The sequence below is a fragment of the Nicotiana tabacum genome, chromosome 7 (assembly GCF_000715075.1).
Source record: "Nicotiana tabacum cultivar K326 chromosome 7, ASM71507v2, whole genome shotgun sequence".
Lineage (NCBI taxonomy): Eukaryota > Viridiplantae > Streptophyta > Magnoliopsida > Solanales > Solanaceae > Nicotiana > Nicotiana tabacum.
The window spans coordinates 30,920,025-30,934,779 of NC_134086.1; the positions used below are offsets into that span (position 1 = coordinate 30,920,025).

At 35.1% G+C, this 14,755-nt stretch overlaps 1 protein-coding gene across 1 annotated transcript; it reads right to left on the reverse strand.

The window, feature by feature from the left end:
- Nucleotides 1-217: 217 nt before the first annotated feature.
- Nucleotides 218-4,940, reverse strand: LOC107770117 (NADH dehydrogenase [ubiquinone] 1 alpha subcomplex subunit 13-B). Its single transcript, XM_016589384.2, has 3 exons — nt 4,625-4,940; nt 833-904; nt 218-733 (listed from the first exon to the last, which is right to left on the reverse strand). Exons 1-3 carry the CDS (start codon nt 4,837-4,839, stop codon nt 589-591), a joined length of 432 nt encoding a protein of 143 aa, XP_016444870.1. The 5' UTR covers nt 4,840-4,940; the 3' UTR covers nt 218-588.
- Between the last annotated feature and the right edge of the window lie 9,815 nt (nt 4,941-14,755).

Sequence of the window (14,755 nt, forward strand, 5' to 3'; positions counted from 1 at the left end):
TTTCCAATATAGTACTAAATAGATAAACATATTTACGGTGGAGTCCCATATGGATAAGCTTCTTCAGTAAGCTTATTTACAACGGAGTACTAAATGAACATCCATAATATAATATATTTATAACAAATTCATCATTTCTTTGTGTTAGTCGAGGTTATTTGCTTTCACCACTGAGGGCTTGTAGATACTATTTAAAAGGTGAAAAAGAATAAAGAAATCAAAGAGGAAAACAATCTTTAATATAGCTCAACATCAGAAACATCCAACAATAGCCACTGCTAGATTTGGCCTCTTGCTATGTTTGAGGTAACTGGAAAAGGGGTTAAGGAAACATTTCCCAGTAACTGAAAAGAAAATCTGAAAATATAGAAACATTGAGAGAACATGGAACTAGCATTGTCTCTGATTATCTGAACTTCCATGAGATAGGAGGGAGAACGCTAACCGCGTTAAAGCAAATCATGTAACTTCATTCTAAACATGTGCACAGATTTTGCAGATACATTTTATTCCAATTAGGAAAGAAATCCAAAGGAAAGTATGAACTCCACTGAAACAAAGCAGTTTTCGTTGTCTCCTGCCAACATATTACCAGACATCAGGACGAAGCTCTCCGGTTGCTGGAGGCATCCATTTTCCAGAGTTGTAAACACTTTCACCAACTTTCCAACCGGGAACATCCTTCATGATTCTCGCCTCTTCTTCAAGATACTTCTTCCACTCTTTAACGAATCTGAATAAGCAAAGAAAGCAATAGCATAAACAAAAACAGTCCGCGGACTAGAATAAGTAGACATGAGCCTGAAATGGAAAAAAAATTAAAGTAGCTAACCTTTCATCCTCTTCAGCTTGAAGCATGGGCAAGATAGCCCTTCGAGCAGCATACTTTTCTTCCTTTATTACCCTACATAACAATGCAAATATCATCAGGACCTTTTTTAAGCAAATTTGTGGTCGTCATTGATTTCAGAACCACTGAGCTATGGTGAGCACATCTTCCAATACATAGAAGGGAGTTTTAGGAATATCCTAGTTCAAACAACTTTTAAAGTCCCTCCAAGAAACACCGTATCAGAGAGCTCAGGCTCCTAATTTCTCAGACAATAACTAGTTAATGATCTCATTAACATTAAGCTGCTAAGAAAAAATGGACCGTAGACCTAATGCAACTCCAAACACTAGCTGATGAGGTGAGAACTGGACAAGACCATAATAGGACTACAATCATACCATTAACCAATGCTCAGGACTAGATACTTGGGAGCACGGATAACATAACATCAATGATGTGCCTATATCTGATACCATGGTAAGAGAAATGAATCTTTGACCTGACTCAACCTCAAACTATACATGACTTCGCCAATTAAAATAAAAAAGGAAACATGATAAATCCCTAATCAAAATTTTGTAATCATCCAAACGAAAAAGGAAGCATGATAATCCTCTTGGAGATCGCAAAAAATAACTCATCAAACAGAACAACACACTTAAGTGAAGCTCAGTTGCTTCCTATTATAAAAATCCTAAGTCACCCACTTTCCCAGTTTAGCTTCCATGAATGCCGCCAGAACTTTGGCTCATCTAGCCTGCACTATACCATTTGCCAAATTAAGCCAGAATCTGCATAATGGATCTCATTAAGGATTTATTATGATAATCTTCTCTGTGTCGTTAACTGGGAGTCCCTGGACTGGAGGGACTACATAAGGATTTCAGCTAGTTCGTAAGCACTAAGAATTGAAAAGAAAAAAGGAGGCTGCTGGAAAAGTCTAGAAATACTTCTTCAGTGCCTAGATGGTCATTTTACATGGAAAATATCCCTATGTCGCTCATACCATTCAGGATTTCCATAATTTTTGGGCCTTGAAAAGGAGGAAGATGGGACGTTGGCTGCTGGCTATTCTTGCTAAATATAGACACCAACTACAGATGAAGAAGGATTTAAAGAAAAGCATAGTCTAGACAAGAAAAATAATTTAGTCGAAGGCAGTAAATGCATCACAAATTAGCTAAAGAAAATTGATACAGGCTAAAAGCTAACGTTGACATAGGGAAGTACGACACTATGCTGAAAGATTATCTTTTGCATTAGGAGGAGATTATCATCAATTTACTAATTTTATTCCAGTTTTCGATGTCAAAGTCTTGAAGTTATTGGTTTCAATGTCAGCAGACTTCTTCCTGGACAATAATCATAATCCATCACAGTCGAAGATTTTAAAATAGTGCCACCTAACCAGTCCCGCCAAAAAAGTAAACAAACAAATGTTAAAACAGATAACAAAAGGTAGGCATTTATTAGGAGTATTTATTTTCTAGTGATTCTAGGAACCTAATAGTACTCTCATACTCACTGAGTTTCATAGTCCTTGGAGCACTAAACAGTCTCTATGTTTCACTAGAGGAAGTCATAATAATCATGCTAGAGAAAAGAGCTTACTTGCTTGGCTATGAGTCTATCCAATTCTTGCAATCAAACTCTTCTCTGGAACTTATTTGGTCTATGCCTCTATGGTGTCTACATGTTCAAGTCTTCAACCCTTCTCCTATTCCTTATTCAATATCTCAGCTAGAATACCACACGAGAATAAAATTTCAGATTGGACACGAGAATGCAGTTAAGGTATGGCCTTGGACATTGGCTGCTGGACATTGGGTTCTCGATGACCAGAGTAGATCACTAAAATCCCTAACTACCCTAGGCAGTTCATCAAGTATTCTTCTTCAGAAAATATACAACCGAAAAGGCCATTAAACGAAAATTGATATGCAATTACCTCAAAGGTTCGTATTTAAAAAAAATATTATTATTACTTTTTGTTTTTTGAGAAGGATCCTCAAAGGTTTCCTGTTAGCAGAGTCGTCTTCCTTGGCCAAAATCATATCTATGAGATCTATAGTCACTGCAAGCTGCTCCAAGACAATGGCTGGGGTTTGTCTATCCCAGAGAAGACTCCGATCTAGGAAGTATTTAAGGATGGAGTACATTTAGTTCAATGATTTGAACATAAAAATGGCATGGGGGCATATGATTGGCTAGAGATGCTTACTAAATGTGAATGTGCTAACCAGAGGTCCATCTCATGCAGATTCTAGAAGAACCAGAATACGTGTTAAGGAGAATTATAATCCATTTACTTTTTTTAATTCAAGATGATACAATCAATAGAACTTAACCAAAACAACTCCATAAGTTCTGAAAATCCAGAATGCCCCTTGGAGTTGGAGCAAAAAAAATTCCACCTAACATGAGGATCCTGATTTCTAAGACCTCCGAGAGTATGAGGGACAATCACAGTCAACATGCCACATTATGTACTAGCTTGAATTTGCCGATCAGATAATCAACACGCCATACATTAGTTTCAACTAATCAAAACAGTTTTGCCGAGAACTTTCTGAGCTGGGGAACTAAATAGGTGTAAGGATACAAATTCTTTAAGTAGCAAACTATATTTCCTTCTGAATGTCTTTATGAAATAAAATGGTATGTTTCCAATGCTTGACATTTCTATAGCTCAGCCTACTTCATGCAAAGTTCATGAGAGTTTCTTCAAAGACAAAAAGCATCCTGGGTTAAGCCAGTCCCTGTCCCTCTAATCTAAATAACTAGTTTCTTCCACAAGATTAAAGAATCTTCTGTATTATATCACTCTTACTGGCTTATACAGATTAAAGGTCTAAAACCTGACTCACAGAGCAGAAGCAGGCACCATGGGAAAACTTGATCAACAAAAGAGCAATTGAACACATGTTCATGTCGAGCACCATCTTATCTATTCTAATACTAAAGACAACCTATTCCACACTCACAATGTCACAGTTTGGACATGAAAATTAACATCATCCTTCAGAACTACCCTCATTATTCCAGTAACAAGTACCAAAACAAAGCAGCACACATAAGAAACTCATGAAAAAAGGATTTGCAACCACCACCAGAGATCAAAAGCCTAGCTCATGACCGATTTCAACTCTACCTTTTACCGTTCTTAAATTCAAAAAACGAAATTTTGCTCATCATGAATCACAACCTAATTGTGCACTTCTCAACAGAATCGCCACCCTTTTCTTCAATCTATTCACTTACCAATTCAAACGAAGTGTCAAATTTCACTACCTTTATCAAATAAATTGAAAGGAAAAAGAACAAAATGCTCTAACTCTTGGCTCAAATCAACCAATGCACACAAATTCAGTAACATATTTAAGGTTCACAAAGAATCACAAAGTAAACGCATCCACCTCAAATCAAGACAAAATAAACACACCCAAATGAATTCTTTTGACAATAAAAGAAAAAGGGAAATTCATACCCCACGCCTTTTATTTCCTTTGCCAACTTGGTACATACCTCAAAAGAACCAAATTTCACATAATCAACAACAATTAAGACATAACCAGCTCAAATCAAGACAAAATAAACACACCCAAATGGTTTTTTTCACAATTAAAAAATATACCTACACTTCTTATTTCCAATTCCAACTTGGTACATACCTCAAAAGGAACAAAATTTCACATAATCAACAAAAATCAAGACACACCCAGATCAAATCAAGTCAAAATAAACATACCCAAATGGATTTTTTTTATTTCACAAAAAAAAAATGTTCCATACCTACGCTTCTTGTTTCCAACGCCGACTTGGTACATACCCCAAGAGAAAGCACCAAAAGCAGTGAGGAAAATGGCCAAAGCACTTGGACCGGTGTTAGGGATCCGGCGAGCGAATCGAACCGGTGCAAAACCGCCCGGTGGTGGACCGTCTTGCAATAAAGGCATGTCTTTCACACTAGCCATACCGGCTTTCTTCCTAATCATTGCCTCCGTCATTTTTGTTTTCTCTACTCTGTGATTTAGAACACTGTCTTTTTGGGAGCTGTTTTGAGGGTTTGGAACAATGGAGAAATACTGCGATGTGGAAATGGTTGAGAGAGATGAATGTTACTGTGGGCCCCGGGAGGATATTAACCAATAAGAGTTTGACACGTGGCTTGACACTGCGGGTGATATTGTGAATGTTCACTTCCTGGTGATCATAAAAATATGCTTATTTTGAAATAGTTTTTTTATAGTCTGGCCAAGCTTTTTTGGCCAAAAATATTTAATTTTTTTTCAAAAATATTTTTGGTCAAAAATTGAGTTATTTGACCAAGTTTTGGAAGGAAAAAAAATATTTTTGAGGAGAAGCAAAAATAGTTTTGGAGAAGCAGAAAAAAGTAGTTTCTCTTCAAAAAGCACTTTTTGAGAAAAATACACTTAGAAGTAGTTTTTTAAAGTTTGGTCAAACACTAATTGCTTCTCAGAAGTACTTTTCAAACTAATTAGTCAAACACAAACTGCTTCTCACCAAAAATACTTTTAAGAAAAGCACTTTTAAAAAAAAACACTTCTCAAAATAAGCCGATTTTTGTAGCTTGGTCAAACGGTTTATTAGTGATGTTAGAAATAACTTTTTCCTTTGAAAATGTAGTGATCGACAAAATTATCTAAGAAAGTTTTTGCTAGTAACCATTCGAGATTCATAGAAATAGATCGTATTTGGCTAAATCTTTTTTTATAATGAAGTAATATATCAGGTGAAAAGAATGAGTTTAATTTTTAAAATAAAATTTACGGATTATGAGTAAGTTATTTCAAGCAATACGGTAAAAATAAAAATAAAAGTAAAATAAAAGGATTTGTACAAGCAAAAAGAAAACAGGAAAATAAAAAGATTAAATTTTTTAAGGGATAATGTGGAGAAATATAAATTTATTGTAAGGATATTTTTGTCTTGAAAAAAATTAATTATTTTGTTTCTTCCCAAAAGTTAGAATTTGTAGTTTCTTCTCAAAAGCCGAAAATCTGTTTTAGTTGCTCAAAAGCACTTCTTCAACATGGTCAAACACCTTAAGTTTCTAAGAAAATACATTTTGTGATATATATATATATATAAATAAATAAAAAATTAGCTTCCCAAAAGCTTGGTCGGACATCCATTGGAAATTTGTGCCCAAGATAACAAGTTCTTAAGTGTATATCCACCTTGAAATGGGATTATAAATACCCAATAGGTTCGATCAATACTAGTAGAGTCCTTAGCTGGAGTCAACCCCATAGAGCCCCTTATTCTTTTATCGATTATCATGTTGTCACATGCGATAAGCTCATTCGGTATAAGGTAAATATTTAGCGACAGATATATCAACGTATTTCAGTATTCCACGTCTTTTTAAATTGTAATCAACAAATCATGATACGGTGCGTTGTTTCTCATGCAACGTCTTACTATCATAGAGTGTTAGGCCTCATTTCTGACGTCTTATCAGATTTTCTAGCTCAAACAAAAAAAATAGTAAAATTGGATTTCCAGATATATTACCAAAACTAGTGTAATTGCCCCACGCTTCGAGCGACCGGAAAAAATTAAATATAATTTAATAGTGTTATAATAGTTTTAATAAAAACATAATTTTTACATTTGAGACATATTAGCTTTTATTATTCTATCATAATTTCATGATTGTTTTAATCTCCTATAAAGTTTTTGACGGAAAGAATACATGAGAAACATCTTAGGCTAAATATTGGAATATATGAGAATTATAGAAAAATAAAAATATAATGACAAAAATGGTAATGCTGTAATCTTGGAGATATAAACCTGATATATGCCACCCGCTTTTTTATTCTTCCTCTCAAGTCTTCCTCTTAGAATTTTCTTAATATGAATTGTTGACACTTATATTTCGTAAGATTGATATATTTTTTGTTTTTCTCAATTACATTTTTAAGAAAATGATATAAAAAAAAAGGGAAACAAAAAAGAAAAGAAATAGAAACTAAAAAGAAATGAAAAGATAAACATTTTTAATGTATTCTTTCATTGGGATAGAATCTTCCTATCAATAATTTCTCTTTTCAAGAGCTCAAACTCATCTATCCTACCACAGGTTTTGCTGATTAAAAACTTTTATGTCTCCCTTTTTCACGATTGAATAAATTTCACTCTTTTATTGTCCAAATAATAGCCTTATTTATGCAACTTTGTCGTTATATTCTTGAAAATTCGCTCCTTAATGTATCTTTTAGTATTCCAAATTAGTGTAACCCCTTTTCACTCATTTAGTCTTTATTTAATGTCTTATTATTATTTATTTCTCTTATTCAAGTTATAATTTAGCAATATTTAAAATTCAATATGTAAGGTGGAACGTGATTAATTCTCTAATCAGGAAAAAAAAATAGAAAGATAAGGGAAATTAAATGTAAAAAAAAATATGAGAGAAGAGGTAAATACATTTCTTGATATATGAGAGATGTCATCGTTCACTTTTAGCATGCCACTTAGTAATATCTAGAGATCTAATAATATCACTGGGTACTTGAAATGAAAGGAAAATGTAGTTAGTTTGTGCCTGTGAACTATAACATAAGGAATTGTGAGTTTCATTACTTCACTCTGAGAATTTATTTGTTCACGCAACCAAGAATCGTTAAACATGACATTCAAGTTTCTAACAATCCGGAATATTGTGTATTCCGAATACCATATGATTATACAAAAGAAATATTATTTTACAATGGATTGAGAAATGAATGCCGATTTAGTTGAAATTGCAGATTGTTACACCTAAAGTAGATTAAGGATTTATTGGCTATTATGACTTTGCTTAAGTCAAGTGATTTTGTTTCTAATAAAACAGTGTAAAATGTATTTAACAATCATATATAAATTAATAAAGTAAATATAACATATAACTTGTCATCCTTCAACAGTTTCAATAATCAAATATATATTGCTGAATAAAAGAAAGTGAAAGCTCCGCAAATCCTTAGAATAAGGAGAGAACACTAATAATATATTAGAGTCAGTGGTGTTAAAATAATTAATGCATTATTAGTTCATCAGAAGTTTTTCCAAATCTAAAATGGATTTTGGGAAGGTCAAGAAATAAACTGAAGTTTTCTACTCCAATTTAGAAAGAGAAGGAAAATGTAAGGATAATAATGAAGTTATAACAACATCATACCATCATCAACAGAATGATGATTACACACTTCATCGTTTATTGCCTCCATTCCAGAAGGTCTGTGTCATAGCCTTCAAAGCCATCGTCTACGTACTCTTGTTTCCCAAGGAGATCAAGCCATCAATCTGAAATTTTGGACTACTCTACCTCAATTTCGTTACTTTGGACATGGTCTCTCGGAGATCTCCTACATTTGATATAGTAAAACATACATTAAACAACATTTATTATAAGGGAGGTAGAAAGACCGTAACATTTAGTATTTAATAGAGATTTTTAGGCTTTTTAACATACACTAAATGTAAAGAATGAAGGGAAAAACCAAAAAATGGAGAAAAAAGATAAATAAGTTTCTTGGCCAAAGAGAGGTGTCGTGTGTGTGTGTGTGTGTGTATATATATATATATATATATATATATATATATATATATATATATATATATATATATATATATATATATATATACTATTTTCATTTCCAGATTAGTTTTTGCAAAGAAAAATAAGTTGTAGGTTTTAATGTGCATTTTTCTTTCAATTCGAAACCAAGATTCTAATTGCAATATTCTATCGTGTTGTAGACCACCAGCTAGATTTTTGTTTTTGCTTAAGAAAACACACACACACTATGTATCTAAGAGCAGGGACATGGATTCATGTGAATTCATGCTTATTTCCTAGATCATGTATAATAATACTATAAAATTATTTAAATATATATACACGCACCCAAACTCAAATGCAATAATTATAGGATGCACCTTTACAAATGAAAAATTACTAAAATTGCAAAATAAGATAAAATATTATAAACCTATACTTTAAAAGTAGAATGAATTTGAGAGTATTAATAATAATAATAATAATAATAATAATAATAGTCTTCTTCTCCAGTCCTCTCGGCGTAGGTTAAGCTAACGTGCGCTTATCTCGTCCATGGCTGGAAAGAAGTCGCGAGGCAGACCTAAGAAGGAACAAATCAAGGTTGATGACAAAATTCCAAAGCTTAAAAACATAGGAAGGAGCTCATCAGCTGTTATGGAGTCGATTTCTGGAGCTTTAAAGATGCAAGCTGGATCAGGCGTTGTAGCACAGATCCTTTATGTAGGTGCTTCAGCATCTTCTAGTCAATAACATAAACAGGCAAATCAAGTCCAATCCCCGTGCATGTCAATCTAAGAGGCAGTGTCACACCTCCCTCTTTGCGACGACCGTTCCATTGAAGAACAAAGAGCAGGAAGTTGTACCTCAAACGTCATTACTTGTACCAATCACTGTTCCAATGCTGGAGGAGCCCAAGGAGTCTACCTGGGCCGGAGTACTAACAGGTAACAGATCTGCTGCTAATGGTATGACTTTGAGCTACATAACTCCTGAAATTATTGAAGAGAACTTGGTAGCTAAGTTTGAAAAGGCAGAAATTGAAAAGGAGAACTTGAAATGAAAATGTGCCTTAATTGTGTATGTAATTGGTGAAAAACCAGGTTACAACTATATGCGACGCTACATAAATCAAATGTGGAATACAGTGACTATGCCAGAGCTATATTATCATGATGAAAGTTACTACATAGTCAGGTTTAAAAATATGGCTGATATGAAAGAAATTATGTGTGAGATATACAATGAACAATAGACCACTAGTAATGAAGGAATGGTCTCCACAGTTCAATTTTGGCTAAGAATTCTTGACAGAAATACCTCTACATGTAAGGTTTCCCAAGCCGCCTAATGAACTGTTGGAGTGACAACTCATTGGGTAGAATTGCAAGTACTATAGGAATTCCAATATTTGCAGACGAGTGTACTGCCAAACAATCACGAATTTTCTTTGCTAGGATACATATTGAAGTAAATGTTACCAAGCAAGATTCTAGTAATGGATAAATCAGGTGTAGTGTTTGAACAAGCTGTTGAATATGATTGGAAGCCGAAATTTTGTAAAAAGTACCTCAAAACTGGGCATGACCGTGCAAAGATTCCCAAAGAAGGAGTTAAACAAGACCAACAGTCCTGGAAAAGGAGGCCACCACTAGTGAAGCAGATATGGAAGACTAAAGAAGCACCAATAACTTCTACCTCAAGAGAAAGCCAAAAACATATGGATATGCCAAGCAAGGAAGTAGAGTGTACTACTGAGCAATCTGGGAGTCTTGAGGATAAGCAGCTAACAGAGGAAGACTTATAAAGACAACTAGAAAATGGGAAGATTGTAGTAAAGATCAATGGGGTTCCAATGAACTATGCTAAAGCAGTATTGTCTCCTGGAAAGCAAGGGCCTCAACAACAAACAAATCTGATGGCTGACTTACTTGAGACCACCTGCTACAGGTGGTCCTATCCACCCCCCGATGTCTTGGATGGTGTGGAACATAAGGGGTACCATCAAAATATACAAACAAAAAGAGTTTTGTACCTATATAAAAGAGAATAATATTAAGTTGGTAGGATTAGTAGAAACCATAGCCAAGAAGGAAAAGGTTGATCACATAGCTCAGCTAGTGGTACCAGGTTGGCATACTAGATACAATTATGATCAGGCTATCAATGGGAGAATTTGGATGTTATGGGATCCCATGTTCTATGATATTACAGTGCTAGAGCAGCCTACTCAACTAATGCACTGTAGGATTGTAGGTAGAAATATCCCAATGCATTGTCTCATGACAGTAGTTTATGGCTTCAACACCATTTATTAGAGAAAATCTTTATGGCAACAGTTACAATCCTTAGCAATACAAAGCTCTGAATCATGGATCATTTGGGGTGATTTCAACTTAGTCTTAACAGTTCAGGATTGACTTTATGGTAATCCAGTCACATGCAATGAAGTGCAAGACTTCTCAGACTATATGCACATTCTAAACCTGAATGAGTTACCTTGGAAGAGGGGATTTTACACATGTCAAACAAAAAACAATGTATTACTAAAGTTTATAGCAGGATAGATAGAGCTATTGGTAGTAATGACTGGATGCAAACATATGGATACATGAAAGTTGAATACAGATTGCCATTCATATCAGATCATGCTCCCATGGTAATTACAATGAGAAGAGCTTGACCAAGTGGTAAGATCCCATTTAGGTTCTTCAATATGTGGGCTGACCATCCAAACTTCTTGGCATTGGTAGAAGAAGTGTGGAAAGATCACCTAAGTACATATCCTACGAAGAATGTTTGGTATAAGTTGAAGGCTTTGAGGCCACTATTGAGGCAACTAATTAACACTGAATTCAGAGGCATCAAAGATATGCTGGATCACACAGGCAGAGGCTGCAAGACATTCAAGTTCAAATGCCTAGCTGCTACTTAGATAAACTAGTTGCTCAAGAGAAACTACTCCTAGATAATCTAGAGAAATGGTCATTAATAGAAGAAAGTATCCTTCAACAGAAAGCTCGAGCTAAATGGATAAGACTGGGAGACTCAAATTCCAAGTATTTTTCAGCAGTTATGAAGGAAAGAAGATAAAGAAAAGTCATTACAGAACTTGTTAATACATATGGAGATAGACTTACTGACTATCACTAGATCCAAGAAGAGATCATTGACTTTTATAAGTCATTGATGGGACCAATTGTAGTCCATTTGCCAGCAATAAACACGTAGGTAGTGAAGCTAGGACTAGTGCTCAATCATATGCAACAGGTCAATCTCTATGATGAAGTTACTGAGCAGGAAATCTATGATGGGTTGTGTGCTATTGGAGATGATAAATCACCACGGGTAGATGGATATAATGCCTTATTCTTCAAATCAGCATGGCCACTTCTCAGCTCAGAAATTTGTCAAGCAGTCGGGGAGTTCTTTCAATCAGGGAAGCTGTTTAGAGCAATCAACTGCACAACTATCACATTACTTCTTAAAGTTCCCAACCCTTTAAGCATTAAAGAGTACAGGCCAATAACTTGTTGCACAGTAGTATACAAACTCATCGACAAAGTATTGGCCAACAGAATTCAGAAAGTTATAGCTTCTATTATTTCTGATACTCAAGCAGGGTCTATTTCAGACAGAAAGGTGGCGGATAATGTATTACTTGCTCATGAGCTGGTTAAGACTTATTATAGGAAGAATATTTCACCAAGATGTCTCATCAAGGTGGACATTCAAAAGTCTTATGATACAGTGGATTGGAGGTACCTACATCAAGTGCTAGAAGGCTCGGGCTTCCCAGACAAATTCACTAAGTGGATTCTTGAATATGTGACAATTGTTAACTATACTATACTCATTAACGGGGAAACAACTAAGTTATTTGATGCAGCTAGAGGGCTCAGGCAAGGGGACCATATGTCTCCCTTTCTGTTTGCCATAGCAATGGAATACTTGAGTAGGAATTTGAAAACTTTGAAGCAAGAGAAGGCTTTTTATTATCATCCAATGGGTTCAAGGCTGGATTTACCTCATTTGCGTTTCGCGGATGATTTTTTCCTATTTACAAGAGGAGATGCTATATTTGTAGCACTCTTACATGAAAAATTCAATCTCTTCTCAGCAGCATCTGGTCTTAAAGTTAACCTGGCAAAAAGTTCTATTTACTATGGAGGGGTCAGCTCAGAGGTGAACACATGACATTCCGCAGACACTGGGCTATAGTCAAGAAACTCTCCCTTTCAGATATCTTGGCATACCACTTGATATAAAGAAGCTCTCTGTAATGCAATGACATCCACTAATTGATAAAATAGTGGCCAGGATATCCTCTTGGACAGCAAAGAAGCTCTCATATGCAGACAAAATTCAATTGGTGCAATATGTAATCTTTGGTATTCAAGTTTATTGGGCCCAAATATTCATCATTCCGGCTAAAGTTATCAAGGCAATTGATGCCTACTGTAGAAGCTATGTGTGGTCGGGGAGAATACAATCACTAAAAAAGCTTTAGTATATGGGATATGATCTATTCATCTAGAGCAGAAGAGGGGCTTAACTTGATCAACTTGCCACTATGGAATAAGGCTGCAATCACAAAATCTTGCTGGGAATTAGCAAACAAGAAAGACAAGCTTTGGATCAAACGGATCCATAGCTATTACATAAAGGATCAAGTCTTTGCAACCATGGGAGCTCCAAAGCAGGCATTTTGGATGGTCAGGAAAATATTTGGAGCAACGAGTAATCTGGATGTCATCAGCAATAACCCAGCTCATCAAAGGACTATAATCAAACAGGTATATTTGCAACTGTTAGAGGACTTGCCTAAAGTTCAATGGAAATGATTAACGTATCAGAATCAAGCACGACCTAAAGCAGTATTCATTATGTGGCTACAAGTTCAGGGAAGATTGCTAACTGCTGACAGATTGAAGAACTGGGGTATGCAAGTGGAAGACAAGTGCTGATTTTGCAATCAAACTCCAGAAATAAGAAATCATAGATTTGCAAAATGTGCATATGGTAGAAGCTTATGGACCAAACTCATGCATTGGCTACATATTCAACACCCTCCTACAATATCGTGGACTACTGGCATCATTGTATTGTAATGAAAACGAAGGGGTGATCTCAGGTGGTCATGCTTTTCAAATTAGTGTATGCAGAGTATACTCACACAACATGGATTGAGAGGAATGCAAGGGTCGTTGAGAAGCAAGCAACTACATAGGATGTCCTTGCCAGGAGAGTGGTCTGCATGTGCAATATTAGAGCTGAGGGTTATACTCGTGTCCTTCTTACAAAATGTTAATGCTAAATAGCTTAACATCGTAAGAGTAGTTGTATAAAATGAGGTTAGGAGGCCATGAAGATTAGATTGAGATATTTTTTATCTAGTTTGGAAGTAGGTCATTGTGATCTACTGCTTTGTAAATATTTAAATTGATGGTTAATACAAAGATGTTTATTACCAAAAAAAGTATTATGAATTTGGGTAAGAACCTAAAGGTTGAAACAATCAAATTTAATTCCTAAATCTACCTTTTTCCAGTAATACACCCATCGTCTTGAACCTCTGCACACATATTATATACTAAATTATCACAGCTAAAAGTTAGAAATATGATTGGAGATTAAGCATATTTTCCTTCCGTCATGGCACTTTAAAAATAATAACCATCTCATTCACATGACCGAGTCATTCTCAGAAGGGAAATTTTCGTTCCTATACCATATAGGAAACTATATTACGAAAAATGCTCATAGTTTGCAAATTACCCGCCCTGCTAACAATTTTTCGACAAAATATAAACAAATCATTAGAAACAGAATCCTGTTAGTTGTACAATTCCTTTAATAGGCGCGCGAATGTTGGGATATTAAGGATTCTTCCAGATTTTATCAAACACAAATCTCGCTATTAAATTTTGCCCGTTTCTCTACAAAATTCACTACTCTGTTTTTACGACAATACTCTGTTTCACTGTTTTTCCTGATTTCACAATTTAAAAGCGACTAAATTAGCTACAATTCTTCTGTAACAACCGCAATTATGTCGAAAATCCCAATTATGCTTCAACTGAATGGGAATTGGGATAGCTATGGTAGATATAGAGACTTTCAGGTCGATAGAATTGTAGTCGACGAGGATGCGAGTTATAGCCTATTGAATTCTACAATAGCAGAGCATCTAATGACCGAAAAAATAATAGAAATCAAATACATTGTCAACGAACATTGTCCTCCAATGGAAATTAGGAACGATATGGGTGTTCATGTATACATGGAGACGAAAAAGGAAAACAAAAGCTTAGGAAGCTATCCGCTATGTATAACAGTACGTGATTTCAATT

Excerpts from the sequence above, each read along its gene's own strand:
- LOC107770117 (XM_016589384.2), bottom strand. The coding sequence starts at position 4,839 with ATGACGGAGGCAATGATTAGGAAGAAAGCCGGTATGGCTAGTGTGAAA. Across the intron at positions 905-4,624 it reads GTTGGAAACAAGAAGCGTAG|GGTAATAAAGGAAGAAAAGT; the intron begins GTATGGAACATT and ends ATTGTTATGTAG. Across the intron at positions 734-832 it reads CAAGCTGAAGAGGATGAAAG|ATTCGTTAAAGAGTGGAAGA; the intron begins GTTAGCTACTTT and ends TTGCTTATTCAG.